Source organism: Motacilla alba, chromosome 12 (assembly GCF_015832195.1).
Source record: "Motacilla alba alba isolate MOTALB_02 chromosome 12, Motacilla_alba_V1.0_pri, whole genome shotgun sequence".
Classification (NCBI taxonomy): Eukaryota; Metazoa; Chordata; class Aves; order Passeriformes; family Motacillidae; genus Motacilla; species Motacilla alba.
In genome coordinates, this window is record NC_052027.1 from 15,935,012 (window position 1) to 15,959,144 (window position 24,133).

At 62.6% G+C, this 24,133-nt stretch overlaps 6 protein-coding genes across 9 annotated transcripts in view; 1 reads left to right on the top strand and 5 right to left on the bottom strand.

Moving 5' to 3' along the window:
* Positions 1 to 329: 329 nt before the first annotated feature.
* Positions 330 to 858, bottom strand: RASSF1 (Ras association domain family member 1). The gene is made up of 2 exons (XM_038149419.1): positions 574 to 858; positions 330 to 466 (listed from the first exon to the last, which is right to left on the bottom strand). The coding sequence occupies exons 1-2, from the start codon at positions 821 to 823 to the stop codon at positions 330 to 332; spliced, it is 387 nt and encodes a 128-aa protein (XP_038005347.1). The 5' UTR covers positions 824 to 858.
* ZMYND10 (zinc finger MYND-type containing 10) lies at positions 592 to 12,402 on the bottom strand. Of its 3 annotated transcripts, none has more exons than XM_038148790.1 (12): positions 11,956 to 12,071; positions 11,337 to 11,445; positions 10,687 to 10,803; positions 9,546 to 9,599; positions 9,301 to 9,453; positions 7,268 to 7,356; positions 6,885 to 6,985; positions 5,441 to 5,613; positions 5,026 to 5,151; positions 3,138 to 3,259; positions 2,816 to 2,941; positions 592 to 2,174 (listed from the first exon to the last, which is right to left on the bottom strand). In XM_038148790.1, exons 1-12 carry the CDS (start codon positions 12,048 to 12,050, stop codon positions 2,090 to 2,092), a joined length of 1,350 nt encoding a protein of 449 aa, XP_038004718.1. In that variant the 5' UTR covers positions 12,051 to 12,071; the 3' UTR covers positions 592 to 2,089. The 3 variants fall into 3 exon arrangements, with proteins under 3 accessions (XP_038004718.1, XP_038004720.1, XP_038004719.1); XM_038148792.1 differs by lacking the exon at positions 11,956 to 12,071 and adding an exon at positions 12,290 to 12,402 and having other exon boundaries at positions 2,038 to 2,174; XM_038148791.1 differs by having other exon boundaries at positions 2,038 to 2,174; positions 9,301 to 9,450.
* On the bottom strand, positions 12,063 to 15,747 carry NPRL2 (NPR2 like, GATOR1 complex subunit). Its single transcript, XM_038148794.1, has 11 exons — positions 15,612 to 15,747; positions 15,354 to 15,445; positions 14,726 to 14,894; positions 14,381 to 14,489; positions 13,962 to 14,098; positions 13,601 to 13,698; positions 13,483 to 13,519; positions 13,253 to 13,346; positions 13,061 to 13,178; positions 12,715 to 12,857; positions 12,063 to 12,403 (listed from the first exon to the last, which is right to left on the bottom strand). Exons 1-11 carry the CDS (start codon positions 15,681 to 15,683, stop codon positions 12,336 to 12,338), a joined length of 1,137 nt encoding a protein of 378 aa, XP_038004722.1. The 5' UTR covers positions 15,684 to 15,747; the 3' UTR covers positions 12,063 to 12,335.
* Positions 15,748 to 15,891: 144 nt separating this feature from the next.
* LOC119705908 (cytochrome b561 domain-containing protein 2) lies at positions 15,892 to 17,822 on the top strand. The gene is made up of 3 exons (XM_038148795.1): positions 15,892 to 16,047; positions 16,133 to 16,170; positions 16,410 to 17,822. Exons 1-3 carry the CDS (start codon positions 15,921 to 15,923, stop codon positions 16,911 to 16,913), a joined length of 669 nt encoding a protein of 222 aa, XP_038004723.1. The 5' UTR covers positions 15,892 to 15,920; the 3' UTR covers positions 16,914 to 17,822.
* Positions 17,823 to 17,992: 170 nt separating this feature from the next.
* Positions 17,993 to 20,949, bottom strand: TMEM115 (transmembrane protein 115). The gene is made up of 2 exons (XM_038148793.1): positions 19,907 to 20,949; positions 17,993 to 19,175 (listed from the first exon to the last, which is right to left on the bottom strand). The coding sequence occupies exons 1-2, from the start codon at positions 20,758 to 20,760 to the stop codon at positions 18,971 to 18,973; spliced, it is 1,059 nt and encodes a 352-aa protein (XP_038004721.1). The 5' UTR covers positions 20,761 to 20,949; the 3' UTR covers positions 17,993 to 18,970.
* A 676-nt stretch (positions 20,950 to 21,625) lies between these two features.
* The window catches only part of CACNA2D2 (calcium voltage-gated channel auxiliary subunit alpha2delta 2), a 213,884-nt gene continuing 211,376 nt past the window's right edge, over positions 21,626 to 24,133 (bottom strand). For both annotated transcript variants that reach the window (XM_038148789.1, XM_038148788.1), the window contains one exon: positions 21,626 to 23,694. In XM_038148789.1, the coding sequence (XP_038004717.1) occupies positions 23,566 to 23,694 (129 nt within the window). In that variant the 3' untranslated portion in view covers positions 21,626 to 23,565. The remainder of the gene's footprint in view (positions 23,695 to 24,133) is intronic.

Here is a 24,133-nt window from a genome sequence, read left to right on the forward strand (position 1 = left end):
CTGATGTGGGTGCCTGATCCAGGGGTGTCCAGTGTTTGGGGGCAGTTCCTGATGCCCAGAGGCCCAGTGACTGGTGCAGCATGGTGATGCCCAACTTAATGGAAGTGCCTGGCACCAGGATGCCTGGTGGGGTAGTTGGTATGGAGATGCCTGTACCCAGCCCCAGGGCTGGGATGTTTGGTGCCTGTGCCCAGTGGTGGGACAGCTGGTGCTCAGTGAGGGGCCAACTACCCGGGGGTGGGGGGCCCGTGGGAGTGCCCGATGGCAGGATGCTTTGTACCCGCTGGTGGTGGGGGTGCCCGGTGGCAGCATGCCCGGTGCTGGGAAACTCATGCCCAGTGTGGGGACACCCGGTGCTCAGCGGGGCTGCCTACTACCAGGATGCTCGGTGTCCTGTAGGGGTGCCCGGTTGGTGGGATGCCCAGTGGTGAGGGTGCCCGGTGGCGGTGCTCGCTGGGGGTGCCCGCTGCAGAGGAAGCCGAGTGGCGGGACGCCCGGTGCCCGGCGGGGGTGCCAGGTGCCGGCATGCCCGGCGGCGGGGGTGCGGGGGCCGGGGCGCGGCGCGGTACTCACGGCGGCACTGGAGGCTCTTCCTGCCGCCGCCCCAGACGAAGTCCCCGCAGAGATCGCACCAGGTGTGCAGCCCGCGGCGCCGCGGCTCGAAGCGGTGCCCGGCGCCCGGTGCCGCCGTCAGCCGCGGGTCCGGATGCGCCCCGGGGCCGGGCCGGCGGGCCGGGCTGATGCGCAGCGCGTTGGCTCGTTCCAGGCGGCCCCGGCCCGGCCGCGGCTCGGGCTGCAGCTCCCGCAGCTCGATGAGCTCCATGGCCCGGCGGCCGCGGGCGCTGCTCGGCGGCGGGGCGGGGGCCGGCACCGGGCCGGGGCCGGGGCGGGGACCGGGAGGGGCCACCCAGATCGGGCACCGCGGGGAAACTGAGGCAGGAGAGGTGGGGGGAACGGCGCAATGCCCGGGGCTCCCGATCGCCAACTCCAGTCCCGGCGAGCCCGGCGGGGCGGGCTGGAGGCGGGGATGAGGTTCCCGGAGCCGCCGCGGAGGAAGGGGGGCCCGCTGCAGCCGCTCCCCTCTCTGTGCCTCTTCTCGCAGAAGGACAAACTGCGCTCCCTGCCTCAGTTTCCCAGTGGGGAAGGGGCTGGAGGCACCCCTGGCGGCGGGTGGGAAGCAGGCGGAGCGCTGCGGAGGGCTCCCGTGGGCGTGCAGCCTGCCTTTGGGCTGAGGAGTGTATTGAGCTCCGAGCGCGGGCTGCTCAGCCGGGGCTGCAGCTGGACCGAGACGGGTTCCTGCCTGCTGCCGTGGCTCCTGCAGCAGCAGCAGCCCTGGTGCAAAGCCTATTTTGATGTGTCAAGGATTCTCCAGCACCGCATCAGACAAAGGACGTGGCCAGTCTTTCCCAGCTGCGCTCAGACCAAGGCTCCAGCCCTTTGGCAGCAGTTGCCGACCAGTGAGAGTTGGGGATGCACCCCGAGGTATTCCCACCAGTAACCCCTGCTTACTGGTAATGCTGGTGGGCAGGGGGCCAAGCCCTTGGTGCTAACATCACATCGAGGGAGAGGAAATGGGGTGAATCGTCCCTGCAAGGTGGGAGATGACAAATACCCAAGAAACTCTTTCTCACAGCAAGAGGCTCGTGCAAACCACATCCTCTGCTCCCCACGCTGCTCTAACAATGGTAAAAGGTAGCACAGAGGCCTTCTCACTCCCTTCCCTCCCCAGCTGCAGAAAGGTAACCACAACCTTACAGGCTTTTTCAGGTTCTCTGGGATTTCTGTTGTTGCAGAGCGGGAAATGGACACACACCTCTCACTGTGTGGAAGGGAGGTGATGAAGCAGTTTGTTACCTTCAGCTAGGAGAGAAAAAGCAGAAGCCAAGCAGCTGTGGGATGCACAAGGAGTTTTACTGGAGAAGGCAGCATGGTGGGGTGGTGGCAGAGGAGAGGCTGACCCTGGCTAGTGCTGCCTGGGGCTGGGAGCAGGCGGAAGGGGCCTTTGCCAGCTTCTTTACAGCTCTGGGCTGCAGACTGGGGGAATCTCTGCCTCTCTGAGCCATGGGCCAGATGCCAGACACCACTTTTCTTACAGGTCATCCACATTCCTCGCCACCTCGGCCATCAGGTTGCAGGCAGGCTTGTGCTTCTGCCAGTGCTGCACCTGGCATGCCCTGCAGAGGGGGAAGCTGCTGTCAGGGGCACTGGAGTCACATCCATCCCTGGGGGCAAAGCAGCCTGGGACAAAATCCAGCACATGCCCCTCTGGGAGATGGGGGAGAGCTGATACAGCCCAGCATCAGACCAAGACAGGGGTGGATGTGGCCCCAGTCCTGGGGGTTAAGAAGGTTTAAGGCCAGACCTTGCCAGATGGTTCAGGACCAGAGATTTAATTGGCTGCCACCGTCCCAGCTGCCACATCCCAGCCTGTCACCTGCACCCACAGGGTCATGGGTGCTTTCCTACTCCTGCCCCACCGAGGTGGGGAGGAGGGAGGCAGTGTCACCACAGAAAACACAGCCTGTCACTGCTGCCGCTGTGGGCAGAGGCAGCTCAGCACCTCGCAGCTGCAACACAACCCTCGCCAGCACCTCCTGCACCAGCAACCCAGCACGTCAGCCTCCCCACAAGATTTGGAGAGGTACGTGGCCAGCAGAGAGCGAGTGGTGCTGAGCAGTGGTGGGACCCCTGGCTTTCTTTGGCCCTCCCACAGCATTCTCCAGTGAGACCTGTGGTGCTCTGGGGAGCACTGAGGGGCTGCAGGGGGGCCCAGGGGGGGCTGCATGGCCCCAAGGGGGTGGCAGGGCTCCCTTACCGTGAGCAGTACCACTCGTTCCGGCAGCGAGAGCAGCGCTTGGCTGCTTCTGCACCACACACCCTGCAGCGGGGCTTCTCGGGGGCCAGAGCCTCCATCATGTCCAGGCTGTAGGTCCGTGCCCACCTGTGCAGGCAGAGAGGGGTGAGGCTGCTTACAGGGAATGGCTGACCAGCAGTGAGCTGTCCCTGTTGCACCCTGCCACTGAGGGGACATCTCCAGCCAGTGCCACGGACCCCTCTGTCCTCCCAGTGCTGAGCTCCAGCCCTGCTCACGGGGATACTGGCCCACGGGGCACTCTGCACACCTGCCCCAGCCTCACCTGCGTGCCTGCAGCTTCAGCTCCTCCTCAGTGGGGCTGAAGGCGTGCTGCACCTGGTGCTTGGCAATGGCCTCCCACTTCCCGGAGTTTTTCTTGAGGATACGGTCCCAGACGACAGGAACCTGGTGGGAAAGGCAGGGCAGGAGGAAGAGGTGCTAACAGCCTGAAAAGGGTGCTGTGGTTTGGGGAGAAGGCAGCCAGCCCTGGGCACAAGAAGCATGGCCCTCCAGGAGGGCAAGCAGAGGCAGAGGTGGTCAGGGTGTGCTTTTGGGTACATGGAGGGGACGGATCCACCCGCCATCAGTGGGCATTGAGGTGAAACAAGGCAAAACCTTTGGGGTCCAGCTGGGAATGGGTGCTCAGCCTTGAGGCCTGGGCTGCTGAGAAGAAAGCCCTGGCACCTCAGCAGCCTGCGTGTGGCAGCAGCGTGAACCCCGTGCTCCAGAGCCGTTGGTCTGAGCAGATTTTTCCGCTCGTCACTTCCCTGAAGATTCACAGCTGGGGAAGGGCTGGCCGGCCAGAGGAAACATCCCAGCCAAGAGCAGCGTGCCGAGCTCAGGCTCTGGAGGGGCCATGCCGCTTCAAACAGCGCTGCCTGCTCCAGCAGAGTAAAAATAGCCAAGGAAGGGGAGGAGGCTGCTCTGGGAGCAGTCAAATGGAAAAAGGCTATTCCTTAGCTTGGCTCAGCAACAAGGAGTGAGTTCAGCACTCTCTGGGCAGAGCAGGGAGCCCATGCCTGTGCTTCCCGCTGCCTCCCTGTGCCTGCCCCCGGCTCAGCCCCAGCCTTGGCAGGCGCAGGAGCAGCACCAGCACAAAAGCAGAGCTATGGAGAAGGGCAGCAGCCTGGGTGAGGGCTGGAGGTCCCCAGCATGGCAGCTGCTTGTCACTGGGCCACCAACTAGCTGGCAGTCTAGGCACGGGGTGTGAATCCATGTCCACCTTCGCCCTGCTGCCATCCCCAGCCCCAACAGCTCAGCTTGCCAGTCTGCAGCTTCTCCAGCTCCCAGCCTGGGCCATGCCTCCAACTCAGCCACAGCCGCCTCTGACAGGGCACATCACCCTCCTGCCAGGCCACACAGCCAGCTGCGATGGGGACAGCGTGCTCCCACTGGGGACAGCGTGCTCCCACTGGGGACAGCCCAGACAGCCACTGCCCAACAGACCCGTCTCCTCCAGGAAGCAGTATGGGAGCCTCTGGCAGCGGGGAAGAGCCTCTGTGCTCCCAGTTCTCCTCAGCAGCCTCTTTGCAGATCTGCCCCCACACTCAGTTTCTCCCCTCGGCTCACAAGAAGGCAGTAGAAACACATAAAAACACTTTTCTCCAGAGATTACCACTGCATGAATTAAAACCCCCAAGAACCTCTTGGCTGTTTAAAGACCTTCATGGCCTGACTCCCAAAGGCCCAGACACCAGCTGGGACCAGTTTAACTCCAGACCTCTATCACCAGATCATGATGTTCCTCTGTACAAGTGTGCCAAGGAGCCTCAGACCAGGGCTGTAAAAGGGGACTTCCCTGGGGAGTCCAGAATTCAACAGGAAAACACTGATAAATGCCAAATGAAGAGTTAATTGTCAAAACAAGCCAATGCCTGTGTCTGCCCCACGCAGCTGCCATCCCAGGGGCTCAGTGTGACCTGGAGAGCTGTTTATAACCCAGCATTTATGCTTTTAGATGGGATTGCTTGGCCACTGCAGGGCAGGACAAGGCTCTCACATCAGCCACAGGCAGCTTTGCTGGCAATAAGGGTGTAACTGAAATGGGTACTTGGCTGTTTTTCCAGGGCATCATCACTCCAGAGCTGAGCTTGGTGGAAGAAAAAAATGGTAGGGAGCTATCAGGCTTAAGCCAGAGCAGCTGTAGAGGTGAAGGGAAAGCCACAGGATACCTGCTCCAGGATGAGATCCTTTTTGGGTGGAGCAGGGTCTGTCACTGCGAGGTAACTCAGAAATCTCTGCATCTCCACCAGGTTGGGCAGCTGATCAATGAGGACATCTGTCAGGAATGCACGGAGCTGTGGCCATGCAGGGGGGACAAAAGTGAACAGAGAGGGGTCAGAACAAGGGAGGCAGAGCTGGGGATGCAGCAGGGCAAGAGCAGGGACTTGAGGGGCAGGGGCAGAGAGACCAACGGGGGTCTCAGGAGGTGCACTCACAAACACAACCTTTGCTGCTGCTGCTACAGTGACAGACCTGCTGTTCTCCCACCACTGGCTCTTGGAGCCCACAGTGAGGATGGGGACAGATATCTGGAGGTGCCCAGTGCTGGCAAGGGCCCAGGGCCATGGTGCTGCAGGGTCCTACCTTGAGGAGCTGGCTCTTGTTGAAGCCATCGAAGCGGTATTTGCGCTGGCACTCGGGACTGAGCAGGAGGTTGAGGAGGGCAAGCCACACCTGCCCATCGAGCTTGGTCATCTTCACCCGGTCCTCAGGGGACACCACATGCCACGTGCCATTCTCAAACTTCTTGAGCTTGCCTGAGGGACAGAAGAACCAGGGAGACACAGTGCTGCCCGGGGGAAGAGAGCTCAGAAGGGGATGCTGGCCTGTGCTCACTGTCTTGCTTCACCCTCTGCTTCTGCCTGCCTCAGTTTCCCCACCCTTTGCTCCACATAGCAGCCTACTTGGTACTGAGGCAAAATATTAGAGAACATGAGAAGCAGAAAAGACATGTATGAAACCAATATTGCTGTGGCAGGAACAAAAGATCCCTGAGACATCTCCCTCTGTACTTGGCCAGGAGTGTAGAGCACTGGTGGGCAGCAGGACTGCCCATGCTGCAACAGCAGAGTGGGTGGAGAGACCCATTTTGGGGTACCAGCATGGCCACTCTCCTCGAGTTTCCTCTGCCAGGCAATGCCAGAAGCAGCATGACTATATCAGATATGACAAAACAAGCTCCAACAGCTACTGTGTGGCTCCAGGGGACGGAGCAGGATGTGACCCTGCGTCTGCACAGCCTGGAAATGCCTTTGTGCTCGTCTCTTTCCAGTGCCTCCCTCGGGGCCCTGGATCAAAGCTCCCTCTCGCAGCCCCAGCACACAGGCAGGGAGCAGGGATGTGTTTTGTGGCCGGAGGAAGGAGGAAAGCTCCCGCATGCAGCTGGGCTGCTCTCGGCAGGCAGAGCCACGTGCTTCCCGGAGCTCTTCCTGCCCTGCCCCCGCTGTGACCCCCGCGCAGGGCCGGGGCAGGGGTTCCCACGGCCCAGGCTGTGCCCCACCGCAGGGGAGGCAGGGGGAGCCGGGGGGCTGCGGGGGGCGTGCCTGGCTGCAGAGGTGGGGGACGATGGCCAATGGGCTCAGCCTGACCGGGGGCCTTTGGCAAGAGTGAAGCTCTGGGACCAGCAGCAGAATCAGGGCAATATTTGCTGCCCGGGAGAGACCACGTCTGGCTCTAGGGAGTGCTGCCCCAAAAGGTGCAGAGAAGCTGGGACTGGCACTCTGGTCTTTCTGCCTCCAGAACACTCCTCAGAGGAGCACGTGGGGCTGGCCGAGGTGCTACACTCCAGTGCTGGCTGTGATCACTCACAAGAGACCCAGCCCTGTGTGGGGATCAGCTTTTGGGAGCAGCGCTGGGTCCCCAGCTGCGCTGCAGCTGCTCTCCAGCTGAACAGCTTCAGGCAGGGAGCACCGAGGAGCTGCAGGGGAGGGCAGAGGGGGAACAGCTCTGTGAGGGCTCCTACAGCAGATCCCTCAGCGGATGCACGTCCCAGCACGGTGTCCTAGAGACCACGGGGCATGATCTGTACCTGCTTCCCAGCAGCTCCAGGGACAATGCTCCACCAGCTCGACAAGGAGGCAGGGCAGGTTGTGGGTGTTCAGCATCCGTGTCAGTGCACTCAGGGGCAGACTGGAGATTTGACAGAAAGGGAGAAACAGCACTCACAGATTAATGCCAGAATTTGTATCTACAAATGCTCCCCGAGGCAACTGGGAGAGGCAGGAAAGAAACAATGCTCTGAGTTCCCAGGAGTACCATGGAGCAGGGTGGACTGCTGCTGTGTTTGCCTCCCAGTGCACAGTGCCACTGGCACTGTGGACACTGCTGAAGGGGGTCCAGGCACCCGCTGTGACCCCACAGAAATCCCATCCGGAGAGCTGGACACATCCTCTGCTGCTCCTGGGCTCCTACCTGTCCACCTGGTCAGTGATGAACCGCAGCACGGACAGGGCCTTCAGGGAAATCTCAAACTCCATCACCTCTGCCTGCTTCTGCAGCTCCTGTGGAGGGACAGGATCAGCCTTGAGATTTCAGGCCCCATTTCCAGGAGCTACAGAGAGGCAGGCTGTTGACTGCACTGGTAACCACAGTCTGGGTAGGAAAACAGAGCCCTGAAAAACAGTTTCTTGTCTCAGCTGTGCCAGCACTGCCTGTTTGCAGCACAGCCACAGAAGTGCTTGCAGCCTGCAGTTGCTCTTCCTCCATGTCCCTGTCCCTAACACGTCGTAGGTGGCCACTAACTGCAGTGCTCCTGCACGAGAACACCCCCTGAAAGAGGCTGGTCCCAAATTTTGCCTCTCTCCCTTTCTGGGACCATCTTGTGGCCCTTCACCCTGCGGAGACCTGTGAGGGTTGAAGGAGGGGGGAGCTGCATGATCAGCAGTGGAACCAGAGGAGGAGGAAGAGGAGGGAGAAACTTGGCCCTGGTACAGCTGCAGTCCTGTGTCCACTCCTCCTGGATCTGCCTCTTCCCTCCAGCTTGGGAACAGCCAACTAGAATATAGCCTGTGGTTATCCCAGCCCGGTGCCGTGCTCTCCAGCCACACAGGCTCCTTCCCTTCCCAGACAGCATGGACACCCCACCCATCCTCAGCACCCTCTGACTCGGCCTCTTTCCACACCAGGGGAGGGCCATTCTCAGAGGTGCCAAGTCCTTCTCCCTGTCTCAGGCAGAGCTTCTCTCCAGCCCCAGATGCAGCTCACACTTGGTGCAGAGCTCTGACCTCAGCTTCTTGTATTTCTCCAAAGAGCCACTGCACAGTTGCCGTCCAGATTTCTGTGGGAAGCAGCTCCGGGCTCCCTGTACTGGTGCCCCACACGTTTCTAAGAGAGTCTTGTGGGCTCTTCCCTGCCTCCTTCCTCTCCAAACTGCCCTAGTGAGGTTTGTCCTACAGCTCCTCCTTGTATCCAGACCTCATCTCTGCTGCCTGGAGACAGGGACTATCTTTTGCCTGTGCTTTGAGGGTACAACAGAACAGGGGTTACCACCATACACAGTTCCAAAGGACAACAGGCTCCACAGCCCAGGAGATGGCAGGAACAGCTTTTTCACAGGGGTTATTGTACACAAGGTCAGGAGAGGCTGGAATGAATCAGAGGAAACCAGGCTCTCTGGAAGATGAGTGCTTTTGAGAATCCTATTGGCTAGAAAAGGTCTGGGGTTTTATGTTCGTGTCAAAAGCAGTAACAGAGACACCCCTTTCCCCTCCCCAGCTGGGAAAACATTTCCTGGAAAACATCCCTATTGTGCTCCAGATCCCTCCACTTCCTTCCCTTTTCTGAAGGAGAAGTATGTGCTTGGGCAACAAGCCAAAGGATAGAGGCAAGAGGAGGTTCAGGCTCTTCCTTTAACCCTGTTCTTCCAGATACTCCTCCTGATGTGCAGCTCCAGGTGCAGGGAAGCACCAGAGGCAAAGACAGCTCCTGCCCCGGGAAGGTGTGTGTGTGTCAGCCTGGGAATACCTGACTGGGAAAGCTCTGGGATCGCTGCTGGCCCGGGCCAGCTCACAGGAGGGGCTTCTCAGAGAAAAAAGGAAGCTGGGGCAAGCACATGAGGACAATTCCTGGTTGTTAGGAGAACTCTCTGGTGGTTAACCCTGGCTGGCTCTACTGGCAGAAAGAGATATCCACACAGCTTCCAAGAGCAACAGCAAATGGCCAAACCCCTCTACTGAATATTTTGCCCATCAGCTCTCCAGCGTGCCCCACCCCAGAGCTCTGAGCATGTCCTGCAGGAAGCCTCAGGCTGGCACTAGCACCAGACAGGGCAGAAGCCAGGCTGCAGAGTGGAGGGGGGTGGATGCAGCCACAGGCACAGAGAAGCACCAGACACCCTGAGAGGGGCAGGAGGTGCCAGGGCTGCAACCCATGAAAGGCCTCCCGGTGCCTCTGCCCACATTCTTCAGCACACACGTCCCCAGGGAACTCCAGGGCTTTCTCCTCACCTGCAGGGATGAGGGGCTGGCCAGAGGCTCAGCACGAAGCTCTGCTGAGGTCGCTGCCGGTGCCTTGGTGCTCCGAGCTGCCAGCAGGGTCAGCTTGCGGTGGCAGTAATCGATCAAATCCAGAATGCTGTCCTCGGCTGACTCGCAGACCTCCTTCCCAAGCACAGGGGTTTCACACAGCCTCAGTGCCCACAGTATTCCACCCAGGGGCTTTCCACCTGGGGAAAGCTGAACCTATCTCTCACCTTGTGAAAGAACACTGTCTCCAGGAGGTTGATGATGGAGGCTTCATGGTGCAGCTGTGGGAGGAGAATGGCAAGAGTGAGTAGCACTGGAGCAGCACTGGGGACATGGGCACTGGGGACAGGGAAAAGGGAAAGGGCTTTTCTGAGAAGCTGCTTGGGTAGTTGTGGCCAAAGAGAAAAATACAAGTGATGCAACCTTCCATACAGCTCCAGTTCATGCGGTTCATGTTAATATTTATGGTGACCTGCCTGTGACACCTCAACACGCCAATGGAGAGCCACACTTGCCAGCAGGCAGGGCTCTGCCAGTGCTGCAGGGCCAGGACAACCACTGCCCTCAGGTGAACTGCAGGCTCTGGCACCAGAACAGAGCCAGTGCCTGAGCTGGGGCAGTGCTCTGCAGGGCTGTGCTCCTCCAGGCCCCGGGCCTGGGGCAGACAGCCTTGTCCAGGACTGGGAACTATGGGATAGCTGCCCTGAGGCCATCGGCTGCTCAGGGAAGATACCACCTTGCCCCTGCAAAGTGTTACTCTGGACTGAAAATGGGTTAAAACTTCCAAGCCTCAGGCAGATTTTCCTTAGGTCAAGGGCTGCATCCCTCGGCAAGGAAGCCCAGATCTGGAGATCATCCCCTTGCCAAGAATGGCCCAAGGGAGCATTGGTCCCAGAAGCTCAGTAATAAAAAGCTGCATTTTTGTTAGCCCAGAGGCACATAACACTGGAGAGCCTCTGGCTAGAGAAAAGCAGTGCTCCGAGGGGGACAATGCCCCAGGGGTATCACTGCCTGGGAGTGGGGGCAGCACTGGGAGCCACTGGGAGCCACAGCCAGGAGCACAGCTGCCTCCAGGAACGGCTTTTGCTCCACCCAGCACTCCTGCAAGCCCCCGTGTGGGATTAGAGAGGGGACAGCTCTCCACAAAGCCAAGCTTCCCTGGGAGCGAGTCCCTGTCCCTCCTGGGGGCAAGGCCATGGGCTTGTACGGGTTTTGGGAAAGCAGGCACTTCCCACTGTGTCCCACTGCCCACCTCAGCCTGGTGAGATGCAAACCCTCAGCTCTGAGACCTTCAGGGTGACATTTATTCTCAAGCACAGCTGTGCCTGACCCATGTGCAGGCTCACTGCCACCACCCTCTCTACTCACCACCACATAGATGGGGAAGGTGCTTCTCGGCTTGAAGTCCTCCAGCCGGCACAGCACGGGAAAGATCTTGTGCTTCCAGATCTCCACAGAGATCAGCTCCCCAATGAGAACAGGAATCTAAACAGGGAAGGGATGGGGAAGTGAAGCCTTTCAGACCAGGGCTGCAGGGGGAACCAGTTTGTGGCTAATGGTCAGCCACACTGAGGTCACCCAGGGAGGAGGGTGGCCCTGGGGCACACTCTGAACTCTTCCAGCTCAGAAGCAGCAGCTTCTCACAACAGGGCAGAGCTCCTGGAGCTGCAGAGGGGGAAGGTGACCCCAAGGAGCTGGCAGGTCTAGGCAATCTCACAGCCTGGGACTGGGACCCCTCAGGCATAGGGCAGAGATGTGCAACCAGAGGGACCAGCGCATCAAGGAAACCAAAACAACCTCCAAGAGAGAAACCAGACATCAGCAACTAGAAATACCACAGCTTGACCTTTAATTTTTTTAGAAAACAAAACTGGCACACCACAAGTCAAACGTCTTTTCCAGAGTCACAACAGATTCTTCGGCATTTTATTCCAAAATTGCACACTGCCCACAGGGCAAGCCCAGCTGGAGGATGAAGGCCCAGCAGGGGGATCACTCCTGCACCCAGGGAGGCTCACCTTGGCATGGGTGACCAGCAGCTCGGTGAGGAGCTGCTCCTGGCCCGCTGAAGCGCTCAGGATGCCGTGCATGTTGAGCTTCTCCACGTACTCGTGCTGCCGAAGCCATCTGCGGGGCAGCCAGCGAGGACACCAGTGCCACAGAGCTCTGTGACTACCTTGGCAAGGGCCCCTCGTGCAGGGAAACCTGCTCCTGTAACCCCCAGCCCCACACTGTGCTCTGAGCCTGGGGCTGCAGCCCCACTGGACAGCCCTGCCTTCCCAGCAGCACCCTCAGTGGGGACACCAAGGAGGGGGAGCCTCTCCATCACCCCTGCCCTCACAGACACTCAGATCTGGGACCCCTCCTCACCCTGGGCCCTCCAATCCCGCTCCAGAATCGCAGCCCCTTCTGCCACCTCACCCCACCCTGACCCTCTGTGGTCACGTCAAAACCAGGACTCCTCCCTCTCTACCCAAAACCTTCTGGGAACCCCTCCTTACCCCCACTGCGGCCCCTGGGAAGGCCCCAAACTGGGCCCCCTCCTGTGCTCCCACAGCCCCAAAGAGGATCCCCCAAATTTAAAGCCCCTCTTTCATGTTCTCCCCCCACAGACACCCCATCGCCGTGTCCCCGCACCCCTGCCCGCCGATGTCGCGCAGCTCGGAGCCCCGCAGGGCTCGCACCAGCGCCTCGGCCTCGGCGGGCGGCAGCGGCCCGGGCTCGGCGGCCATGGCGTCCGCGTCGCTGTGGCAACGGCGCCACCGCCCCCGCCCCCTGGCGGCGCGGAGGACTCGCCGCGGGCCGGCCGCAGCAGCGGCGTGGGGCGGCCTCTGGCGCCCCCTGGCGGCGCGGAGGACTCGCCGCGGGCCGGCCGCAGCAGCGGCGCGGGGCGGCCTCTGGCGCCCCCTGGCGGCGCGGAGGAGCGGCCGCGGCCAAGCGGGGACACGTGGCGGGGACAGCGGGGACACACCGGGGACGCGTCACGGGACACAGCTCTAGCGAGGGCTGTCGCTGCGTCACTTCCAGCACACGATGATGTTGGGGTCGTTCTCCAGACGCTCATCCAGCTCCTTGTAACTCATGCCTGGGGAGTAAGACAATGGGGTGTCAGTAGGGTGTCAGTAGGGTGTCAGTGGGGTGTCACTGGGGTGCCCGGCAGGGGTGTCAGAGGGCTGGGCGGAGTCCCCAAGCCCTGCCCCTGGCAACATGGGCTTGGCAGCCTGGCTTGGAGAAGAGCCTGGCCCACAGTCCCGTCTCCCTGCAGTCTGAAGGCTCCCAAAGGGGCAAGAACCCAGGACCAGTGCCCAGCTGTGGGCAGGCAGACATGCCCGTGTCTCCCACCAGCCCCGGGGTGCACACGGAGCAGAGGATCCCGTGGGTCCTACGGATCCGTACCTGTCTTGCAGCAGATCTCGTCGTAGCTGTGGCAGCCCGTGTACAGGCGGGCTGGGTGGCTGCGCTCGTCCCGGGCCACCTTGACAGGGTATTTCTGGAGCCGCCGGATAAGGCCCTTCATCAAACCAAACTGGATAAGCCTCCTGGGGACAAGGACCAAAGAGACGGGACCACGATGTCGAAGTGCCGAATGCCCCAGCTCCCCACATTCCCTTCTGTTCCACACGCCCCACCACTGCCTCACGTTTCCTACCCTACAGACACAGGGCTGACTACTTCCCGCTCACTCTTTCTGCCACCCCCAGTGTCACCACTGCCCTCAGGGACTAATCAGGAGGGCTCTGACCTCTCGTCCACCCTCTGGAGCTGCAGGGTGTAGCGGGAGATGAGGTCTCGCACGGTGGTGCCAGGGCTCAGCCCGCAGTACAGCTGGAAGACATCCCTGAGGCTGGCTCGCTTGTGCCCTGCAAGGACAAGTCACCATTCAGCTGCCCTGTCCCCCTGCCTGGGCCAGCATCCCCAGGCAGCGTCACTGTACCTTGTTTGGTGACATAGGACAGACACTCTTCCTGGAGGCACTTGTCATCCACCAGGTCCTGGACCTTGGGGGTGGTGCAGTAGACATTGGAGTACTGGAGGGGATGGAAAAGGAGCTCTGCTCAGCTCCAGCTCTGAGAGACAGCCCAGCCCACTCCAACCCCGCTGCTCACCCTCCCCAGGCACTGCCCAAATCCCGCTCACAGCCCCGCGCTCCACGGCCCGACCCACCTGGAGTATGGAGACGAGCGTGACAACCCCGTAGTACCTGCAGACGGACGGGGAAAGGTGAGAGGAGCCCCCTGGCAGCCCCCACCCCCTCGGGCCGGGCAGCCCTCCAGGCACTCACAGCAGGTTCTGCACAGCGATGCGCACCAAGTTCAGCTCCACGTCGGCCTCCGCCGAAATCTTCTGGACGTGCCGAAATCCATCGATGTAGGGCAGGATCTGGGAGGGGAGGAGGCAGGAGGTAAAAGGCAGAGAGCCGTGAGGCATCAGCCCAAAGCCCAGGCAGCTGCCCTGGATCTGGGAGCACCTGGCATGGGCAGGCTCCATCCCCAGGTGCGCTTTAACCTTGCGCTGGTGAATGATTTGCTCACAGGCCCAAGCACAAAGCCAAGGGCAGCACCAAAACCTGCTCATAAACGTGGGGATCTCCAGGACAGCCCAACTCCCCCGATGGTCTGGAAACAGATCCCCTTCACACGGACCTGCTGCGTGGTGAGATCCCACTGGGAGTTGAAGAAGTCATCCTTGTCCTGGGTGAAGACAGGGACATCGTACTCCTGCACGATGGGGGGGTCTGGGCGCTGCTCAATCACCTTCAGGTGGATGGTGTTCGACTCATCTGCCCGGGAAAAGGGGAGGCTCAATCTCCGTGCAAAACAGTGCTCCCTCAGGAGCTTGCAACCATCAATCCCAGGACACCACAATGGCACACAGAACAAGGTGTTTGCAGCCCACAACCCCATCCCACCCGTCCCCGGGAGCCAGGTAGGGCAAGGCTGGCTCAGACACCTCCAGATCCAAGCACAGACAGGCAGGGAGCTGCAGGGAGCAGCACAGGCAGAGCCAACCTGGGCAGGGAATGGCCGAGCTGTCTCCCAGCACGGCCCTGTCCTCGACGTACCTATGGGCAGGGTGCACTTCCCTTTGGCGTTCAGCTCCTCCAGCAGGATGGTCATGATGGGAACCAGTTTCTGTTTACTCTCCTCGTTGGAGATGAATCCACTTTCCAGCTGAAGAGAGCAGAAAGTCAAGTCAGCTGCTCCCCACAGGATTACTGGCTACAGGAGCCCAGATCCTGTTCCTGTTTAGAACTGATCTGTAGGAAACCAACACGATCCCCTCCTCACTGTGAAACCAGCCCCTGTCCCAGCAATGCCCAGTGGCCCCAGCCTGCTCCAGGACCGTGCTGAGGGGCCCACGCTCTGTGGGTGGATGGGGAGGCAGCCCGGCCGTGCCCAGGCCTCACCTCGAGCGTGGTGAGGTAGCCAGCCAGCTTCTTCACGATGGGCTCCAGCGCGCAGGCCTTGGCTCTGGCGTCGCACACGAAGCCCAGGTTGAAGAGCAGAGCGTTCCGGCTGTACTTCTTGTGCTCGATGCACACGGGGCAGCCGATCAGCTTCTTCTCCATGGCCGTCCTGTGGGGACACCCGTGACCTGCACCTATGCCCTCAGCGAGCCTCGAGTCCCCCACAGGGACGGCTCCCAGTTGGCTCTGCAGGTAGGGGCCTCTTTATATTGCAGGAAAAATGATTCCTAAGCCCTACATACTCGGAGTGCAAATCACAGTCTGAAGGGGTGGTGGGGAGGAAAGAGTCAGCCCTCGGAAAAGGAAACAGTCTCCTTCGGAAAGCAGCACACCCTCCTGACTGGCCTGGCTTTCCTGGATTTAAGGCTGGCGGAGCAGCAGCTGCAGCACCAGCCACCCCCAAATGTGACCGCCCACCCTGTGCACGGGTGCCGGGGGCACCGCAGTGACCCTGCTGGCCACGGGGCCGGGAGCCGGGCGCGCAGGCAGGGCCAGCACCGAGCTGCGCTCCGCACCGAGCGCCGGGACAGCGGCTCCGGGGCACGGACGGGGCTCTGCCCGCACTCACACGGTGATCAGCTTGTTCTGCAGCTCGGGCTTCGTGATGACGTACACCTGGATGGTGTCAAACAGCTCCCGGGAGATGAAGTCCTCGGGGACCTGCGGCGGCACAGGAGGCTCCGTTCCAGCGGGGCCGCGTCCCGCTCCGGGCAGCACCCACCGCCGCTGCCCCTGCGCCCCCTTCCCCCCACGGGCGCCGCCACGGCCCAGTCCCAGCCCCCCGCCGCGGGCCGGCGCTGCGGGCCCCGGGCCGCCCGCCCCGCACCTGGTAGGTGATTTTGGGCCCCAGCGTGGGGTGGAACTCGCTGAAGAACACGCACTCGATGCGGCCGCCCATGGCGGGAGCGAGCCCCGGCCGCAGCCCCGCCGGCCACCGTAGCGCCGCTCCCGCGGAATCACAGGGCCGCGCGGCGGGGCGGGCCCTCACACTGAGCGACAGCACCTCCCGCCACTCAGCGGCGGCGCAGCGCGGCGGGGCGGGCCTTAGCGCTGACGGACAGCCCGCCTCATCCAATCGGAGCCCGCGCCGCGGCCCGGCCGTGTCGGCAGCGGCGGTTCCGCCCGCCCGGCCAACATGGCCCTGACGGCCGAGACCGAGTCGCGCCTGTACCGCTCGCTGCGCGTGGCCTCCGGCGCCGCCGCGCACCTCGTGGCGCTGGGATTCCCCGCCGCCGTGGCCGTGCTGGCGCGGCCCGGATCCAGTGAGTGCCGCCGGGGCCCGGGGCGCGGGGAGGGCCGGATGTCTGAGCTCACCTCAGCTCACCTCACCCTGCGCTTCCCTTCCAGGTCTCTTCTCCTGGCACCCGCTGCTCATGGCCCTCGCGGTAAGTGCCGCTGCCCCGGGCACGGCCCGCTGCCGCGGGGCAGGCGGGGGCCGTGCCGGCGGAGTCCCTGGGCGGTGGGTGCCCAGCCCCGGAGCCCCCGGGTGATGGGAGGCTGAGCCCCGGGCGGTGGGTGCCCAGCCCCGGGTGATGGGAGGCTGAGCCCCGGGCGGTGGGTGCCGAGCCCCGGGAGCCGCAGGGGCGTTTGGCCGGTGCCAGTGCCGCTGCCCTCTGCCCTCCAGTTCTCGTTCCTGATGACGGAAGCGCTGCTGATCTTCTCCCCGGAGACGTCGCTGCTGCGCTCCTTCTCCCGTAAGGTCCGAGTGCGGGTGCACTGGGCCCTGCAGCTGCTCGCCCTGCTCTGCGCGCTCCTGGGGCTGGGGATCATTACCTACAACAAGCACCTGAACGGCAAGGGCCACTTTGTCACCTGGCACGGGCTGACGGGGCTGCTGGCCGTGCTGTACGCCGGCGGGCAGTGCGCCGGGGGCGTGCTCCTGCTCTACCCCAAGCTGATGAAGAACTGGACTCTGGCCAAGCTGAAGCTGTACCACGCAACCTCGGGGCTGGTGGGCTACCTGCTGGGCTGTGCCAGCCTGATGCTGGGCATGTGCTCCCTCTGGTTCACCACCACGGTGACCGGTGCCTCGTGGTACCTCGCCATGCTGTGTCCCCTCGTCACCAGCCTGGTTATCATGAACCAGGTGAGCAACGCGTACCTGTACCGCAAGCGCAGCCAGCACTGAGGGCTTGGTGCTGACCTGAACTTCCCAGAGCGAGCTGGGTCTCCCCTTGCAGAGAGCTGGCAGCCCCCCTGCTCGCACAGGGTCTCCTTGGAACTTGGTTTCTACCTACTCGTCTTTCGTTAGTCCTGGATTGTCCGTAGCGTCTTGTCCCTGGGGAGCAGCCGCTCTAGATGTGTGACACTTCACCCCTGCCTCGGTGGGGATGTTCCCCGGCACAGGTAAAGCTGCCAGTCCCCGCGGCAGCTTGGTGCTCAGTGCTGGGAAATGGAGGGCTCACTCAGGATTCCTGCTCCTTTTCCCTTCCCACGCAGGGCTGCTTTGGAGCAGACAGGCCAGGAGCCATCCTGGTGAGGAGGGCAGAGTCCCTCTCTCACGGGAGGCTGCAGCAGGCCCCACGCTGCCTCTCCTGCCACGGGGGCAGCTTGACAGGAAAGCACAGGACACGGTTGTGGCTTCAGCCCCGGCAGGGCTGGGGCAGGGTGGTGGCACCCCAGCAATGGTACAGCAGCACGTGTGTCCCCATGGCACGGGCAGTTCCTGGGACCAGAGCGGGCAGCTCTGCCCCGAGGCCCTGGGTCTGGACACCCACTGCCACGCACAAACCCCTCCCCCGTGGGCTGGGCTCGGCCTGCTGGGGTGGGGTCGGTTTACAGAGCAAATTACTGAGCCGGGCTGTGAACACGCAGTCAGCAAGTCATAGGGAACAGTGTGAGCACGGGGGGAGGCACACACCTGGGCGATGAACCCTTGGGAAGGCAGGAAAAACCTCCCTGCTGGCACAACAGCCTTCCTTCCAGCACGCGTCCTGCTCCCGGCAGGGCTGGAGAGCTGGGAGCGGCTCCCAGGCTGAAAAATTCCTCTGTATCCAGAGCTTTTATTCAATAAAAATTTCAGGCAGCTAGAGTGCAACAAGCCCTCTTTACTTCTTGGGTGGGATGACTTTTGGGGTGCAGCAGACATCTCTCCCTGCTGGGAGCACAAGGGAAGAAACCCCTTCCCAGCCTCCTGACAAGAGCCCCCAGGAGCTGCTCCGGGCCAGGTCTCCCACCCTGCCCACGCTCTGCTGCAGGAGCCAGCGCTTCCAAAGAACTCTTTATTGATACCCAAATGTTCTTCCCGTTTGACAAAACCTTCTCGTGTGGTCCTTTAAAAAAATAATCATGACACTGCTGCTCCGCATCCAGGGCTGGGAATTGCCCACTGGATCAGGAGCTGCGGAGGCTGTCGCAGGGAGCATCCTCTCCATCCAGGGAAAAAAACTCCATCAACAAAGAGGGAGGGAAAAGAAAGGGGGAGCCCATATTCTACCTGCAGGAAAGAAAACCTGCTGCCAGAAGAAGCAGCTAGAGTCCCACTGTAAAATTAATTCCAGCTTCTAGTGTAATCTGGCAAACGGATTAGCCGGGGAGCAGCCAAGGGCAGCAGCTCCTCACAGGGGGAGGGGGCAGGAGAGGAAGGAGAGAATCCCCACCTCGCAAAGCCTGGAGCCGGCAGTGCTGGAGCACCACCGTGAGGGGCTGGGTGGCCTCTTCCTGCCCAGTGTCCTGTCCCCTCCTCCCCAACAAACTTCTCACTGGCTCTGGCGAGCTCCTGCCGGGGTGGGGAGAGGCTCCCCACGGGAAAGACATTCGGAAGAGAAACCCACCAGCCTTCCCACTGCCTCAGTTAGGGACAAAACTACCTTCAGAAAGGAGAAAATAAGTGTTGAGTTCTCTGGCCAAGCCCTGGCACAGAGGAGAAGCTGACTTCGATCCCACGAGGGCCAGCACAGCGGTTTGGGGCAGGGATCAGCCCCGCGTCCATCTCCCAGAACAGCCCCGCTGCCTGCACCGACTCCACGGCCTGCCCCGGCTGAGGGAGCGGCTCCAGGAATCCCTGTCCTCACGGTGGTGGCAGTGTCACTGTCCCGGGTGCCTGGTGCTGGCCGCGAGCAGCAGCGAAGCGTTGGAATGAGGTATCCCCCTGCCTGTGGCGCGGGAGGAGTCCCCGCCCGGGCCGCGGGGGACGCCAGGGGGATTAGCAGCTCTCCAGCGGAGACAGGGCGGGAAGGGGGCCGGTCACAGCTGCGCCGGGGCGTCCTGGAAGCTGATGAGGTTGGACTCCTGGCCGGGGCTCTTCCCGGCCGTGCCGGGGTCGGGCAGCAGCGGGCTGTCAGCCTTCGCTGCTGCTGCCGCCTCCTCCTCATCATCCTCCATGCTGGGCCAGGCTGACTGGTCCTCCACTCGCTTCAGCCGCTCGTTCAAAGCCTTCAGGGCCAGCTGCCTGCAGGACAAGGGCACGGGGGCAGGTTAGCCCCGGGTCAACGGCTCTGCCCCATGGGGCACTGGGCAAGTCAGCCCCTCAGCCCCTGGCTTCTTCCCGGCAGGACAGGGTGGGTTCAGAACTGCTGGGGAAGACCTGGAGCGCCTGGGACTGCTCCACAGGAATCCACTCCGGCTCCCAGACTGCTCACACGGAGTTTTCATGCTACGTGGTGCAACTGGAGGCTGCCAGCAGGAGGGCAGCTCCGGGAATGGGGAATAAAGGCATAAAGCAGGGCAGGGAAAAGGGAGCGCCAGCACCCTGTCCAAACCCTCCTGCCAGGAGTCAGGAAGTCCAGTGCTGCCTGTGCTGGAGCTGGGGTGTGCGGCTGACTCGCTGCCCTCCCCTGGGCCAGGATGAACTGGTGGAAGGCTGCCGCAAGCATGGGCTGTCACCCCCCCCCCCCCAGACTGTATCCCTTTCTTCTGCAGGGACCCCTAACCTCGTCTGCCCCTTTCCCAGGATCTCCCCTGCCTTTCCATTGCTGCTCCACATTATCCTGGAAGAGCAGGAAGAGCTGTCCCACCAGCTCCCTGAAGTGCTCCTAACCACCTTCGTGGCAGACCACATGGAGAAAGCCCCACCTGCGCCCCTGCACGTAAATCTCCCCCCCTCCTCCTTGGCTGGATTTTAAACCGTACCCTCGCTGTCCCTAAACACGATCCCCACGGGCAGGGCAGGGCAGGGGGTACCTTCTCCTCTCGGCGTCCTGGGGGTCCGTCCCCGGCAGGCTGATGGTGATGGAGGACGGGGCACCCACGTCGTAGCGCTTGACGGTCTTGCGGCACAACCGCACCTTCACCAGCACGCTGTGCACCAGGTTGGCCACCAGACCCACCACGGGCTGCAGGATCTCGGGGAAGAAAGTGGCGAAGGCGAAGTGGTCGCTCATGTCTCCGCGGCCTCTACTGTGCCGCTGGTAGAAGCGGAGATAGACCCAGCTGGAGAGGAGCCCGAAGCCGTACGAGGCCAGTACATTGCTCTCGACGAGGGCAGCGAGCCGCAGCAGAGCCAGGAGAAGGAGCAGGAGCATGGGGACAGCCTTCATTCTGACCTGAGGCACCTTCAGTACCGTGCTGTCCCCCATCGTCTGCTTGAGGGCCACCAAGACCCCCCCGAGGAAGCCCAGGCCGCCGTGGATGCGGACGGAGAACAGATAGTGGAGGCGGAAGGAGGCCACATAGGTGAGGAAGTAGGCGAGGGCCGCCAGGAGCCCCACGGAGATGTTCACCACGGCGAAGAAGACGAGCAGCTCCAGCGCGCCCCAGAGGGGCTCCAGCAGCCGCCCGGCCGTGCCCAGCGTGGCCAGGCTGGCCGCCAGCCCCCAGGCGCGCTCCTCCACCAGCCCGTGCGTCAGCAGCGTCCACACCCAGAAGTTGGGGGGCAGGAGGTAGCCGGGCGTCACCCCCAGCCCGTAGGCCGTGTCCAGCCCGAAGGAGAGCAGGTACAGCAGCACCACGGCGGCGCTCAGCGACTTCACCACCACGCTGGTGCCGGCCAGCGCCGCCAGGAAGTGCTGCCGGGCCACCGGCAGGTACCGCCGCATCTTCGGCCCCGCGGGCGGGACGGGGCGGCCCCGCGGGGGCTGCCCGGCCCCACCCGCCCGCCTCCCCGCGCCGGGCCCCGCGCAGCCCCCGGCCGGCCCCGGCCCCGGTCTGTCCCTCCGCCGCCGCCTCGGGCCAGGCCGCGCTCGGACCCTCCGCTGGGCCAGGCCGGGCGCGGACAAACAGCGCCGCTGCGCACGCGCGGAACGGGGGCGCCGGGGCGGGGCCGCTGCGGGGCGTGGCCGTGGCGCCGCGGGGCACGCCGGGACTTGTAGTCCGGCCACGTTGGCAGCGCGGGGCGACACGGGACACACTGCCGGGGGACACGGGGAAACGCGGACACCGAGGGGAGACGGGGACACGGGGAGACGCCGAAACGGGAGCACATGGGACAAACGAGCGATACGGACGTGGGGGGGCACACGGACACAGGGGGACGCGGCGGGAGAGGAGTGGCAGAACACGGTTCTGGGGCGTGAACGACACAGTCATGGGGGTGCGTTCAGAAACCCCGGGAAATGGGGATGTGGACACGGGTGGGCTGGACACAGAAGGCATTAAGGGACATTGACCCCCTGCAACAGGGGGACACGGGCATGGAGGGCGTGGGAAGGGTGACACAGTCCTGCGGGGACACGGGAAGATGGGGGCGCTGAGCCCCCGCTGTGCCCCCGCCCCTCCTGTGCAGCGTGGCGCTCTGCGAGCCCGCGGCTCTGCGGCGTCCCTGTCCCGTGTCCCTGCCCCCGTGGTGCAGCAGGTGTGAGGGCACTGTCCCGCCTGGCAGGGGTCCCCGCTATCCTGTGCCCCCCACGGGCTGTGCCCCCCCAGCCGTGCCCAGGCCCCGGGCAATGACGCAGCCACTGCCTGTGAAGTGAAAATATGAACATTATTTAATAACTGAGTCTCTGTAATAAACCATTTGAAAATATTTTACAAGGAGTCACACGCACGATATCTTACAAATTGTCTTTTTGTTGGTTTTTTTTTTTTTTTTTTTTTAGTTTTCCAACTGTTCTGTACAAAACAAAAAAAAAAAAAAAGAAAAAAAAGGGAAAAAAAAGGAAAGCAAAACAAATTAAAAAATAAATTAAAAGAAAATCAATTAAAAACCCAATGCCTTTGAATGAGCAGAGAGAGAAGCTTTTGGGTGGGGACAGGGCAGGAGGCGACCCCGGCGGGACGGGGGACCCGGGGCCACGCCGCCCGTTTGTCTCATCGGTTTTTAACGTAAAATAGACTATATATGTATATATTTATAGGTATGTATAGTGGTGGTTTTCTGGCAGAGCACCTAACTAGACTACAGAAGTACACACACTCCCGGTAACACAGAGCCATCTGTTCAAACACGGTTCCCAGAGACAGTAACCAAACACACACTGAAAAAGCTACAAGCAGAATGACCATTAATTAACCCCAGCACTAATTAGCGCCTGGCGCCCTCCCCAGCCCCCCGGGGTGGCCGTGCCGAGAGGGCTCCCCTGGACCCGGTTGATGGGGTGGCTCTGAGCGGGGTACCCCGGGGGGGTGAGGGTCCCCAGGGCTGCCCAGGGACCCCCGGCACTGCCGGGAGCAGCGGGTTGGGGAAGGGGGGGCGGGTGTGGCACCCCGGTGTCACAGCTGTCACCCTGCTCCGGGCCCCTCCAGCCCCGGCCCCTCTCCTGGCTGGCTTTGTGGGGTGCAGCGGGGTCTGAGGGTGCCAGGGCAGAGCGGCCAGGGTGGATTGAATGGGGGGGCGACACCCCCAGAGAGCGCCCCGGCGTGAGCCCCGGTCCCCATGCCCCGCCGCGTCCCAGCCAGCAGCACCCGGCACGGCCCCGCGCCCCGGGACAGGCACGGGCTGGCACGGCCCCTCTGGGGACATGTGGCACGGCCCCTCTGGGGACAGGTGGCACGTCCCGCGGTGGGGCGTGGGGCACGACCCCTCGGGGACACAGGGGTGGCCCCAGGGGACGAGCGGCACGCCCCCGGCCAGCGCGGGTTCTTTGGCAGGGCAGGGGGTCCGGGCAGGGCTGGGGGGGGCAGGGCTGAGCGGGCAGGATTCACAGTGATCTGCAGAACGGAAAAGAAACAAAATACATTTTTCCCCCCCTCCTCCTTTTCACCCCAGTATCTGTGCCCGAGGACGGCTGAGCCCAGCGCAGGGGCCGGGGCTCCATCGTGCCGCAGGCCAAGGCCACTGTCCCCAGCCCTGTCCCTGCCCGCTGCCAGCCCCAGCCCGCAGGGGCGAGCCCGCAGGGATGCTGCAGCTGCCCCGCACGCCCTGGGGCCGGCACCGCCAGAACAAATGATACTGACCCGCACAGTCAAGTCCTTTCTTTCTTTCTTTCTTTTTTCTTTTTTTTTTTTTTTTCTCCTTCCCCCCCCCATTTTTTTTTTCATTTTTTTTTTTCCTTTTTTGTTTGTTTGTTTTCCCATGTGTCCTCGTTGCTGACAATAAACCCCGCCGGTCTCCAGGTGAAAATGTTGGAAACTCGAATGTAGAAAGATCTGCTTTAAAATCTTCAGGCTAAAAAAATAGGCGAGGTGGATGGGAAGGGGGGGTCGCGGGCGGAGGACACCGATGCCACTTTTCCAAGTCCGAGTGGCCGGGAGGGCGCGACGCCGGGGCAGCGTCCCGGTCCCCGCTCTGCCGGGAGCCCTGCCCGCCCCCCGGCTCTTCTTTGGCTGCGGCCGGCGGGGAGAGCGGGGCGGCACCGGGGGGCCCCGGGGCGGCGGAGGGAACGTCGCTCCCGCTCCAGCGGGCCGGGGAGGGGCATGGAGATGGAAGTTGAAAGAAAAGAGAGCTGGCGGGGGCGGCCGGGGGGCTAAAGGCAGGCGGCCGGGGGCAGTGGGTGCCGGCTGGTGCTGGAGTAGAGGAGCAGCAGCTGCAGCGAGAGCAGGACCCCCAGGGAGGGGGAGAAGGAAGCCCCTCGGCCGCAGTCTGAGGTATCTTCCTGGGTGGGTGAACAGAGAGGGGCCGTGGGGCACCCCCAGCGGTGCCTCGGCACCCCAGGGGCACCCACTGCCCCGGCAGGGGCATCTGCCACCTCCCTGCAGCCCCGAGAGCCTCCTGCCCTACAGCACAGCCCGGGACCATCCCTGCTGCTGCTCTCCCCTCCCCGGGACCACCGTGGCCCTGCTCTTTCCCCCAGGAGGGCACTCCTGGCACTGCTCTCCTGGGGACCCCTCACAGCTGTGACCTCCCCAGGGAATACCCCAGAGCTCCTGAGCCCTCCTCCCTATTCTCCCAGGGCTCCAAACCCCCATCAGAGGGGTCCCCCTGCAGCACTGCACCCCCGGGGATCCCCTCATGGCTCTGTTCCCCACAGGGGGACACCCCGTGGCTCTGTTCCCCGCAGGGGGGGACTCTCACCTTTCCACTTCCCCCTCAGG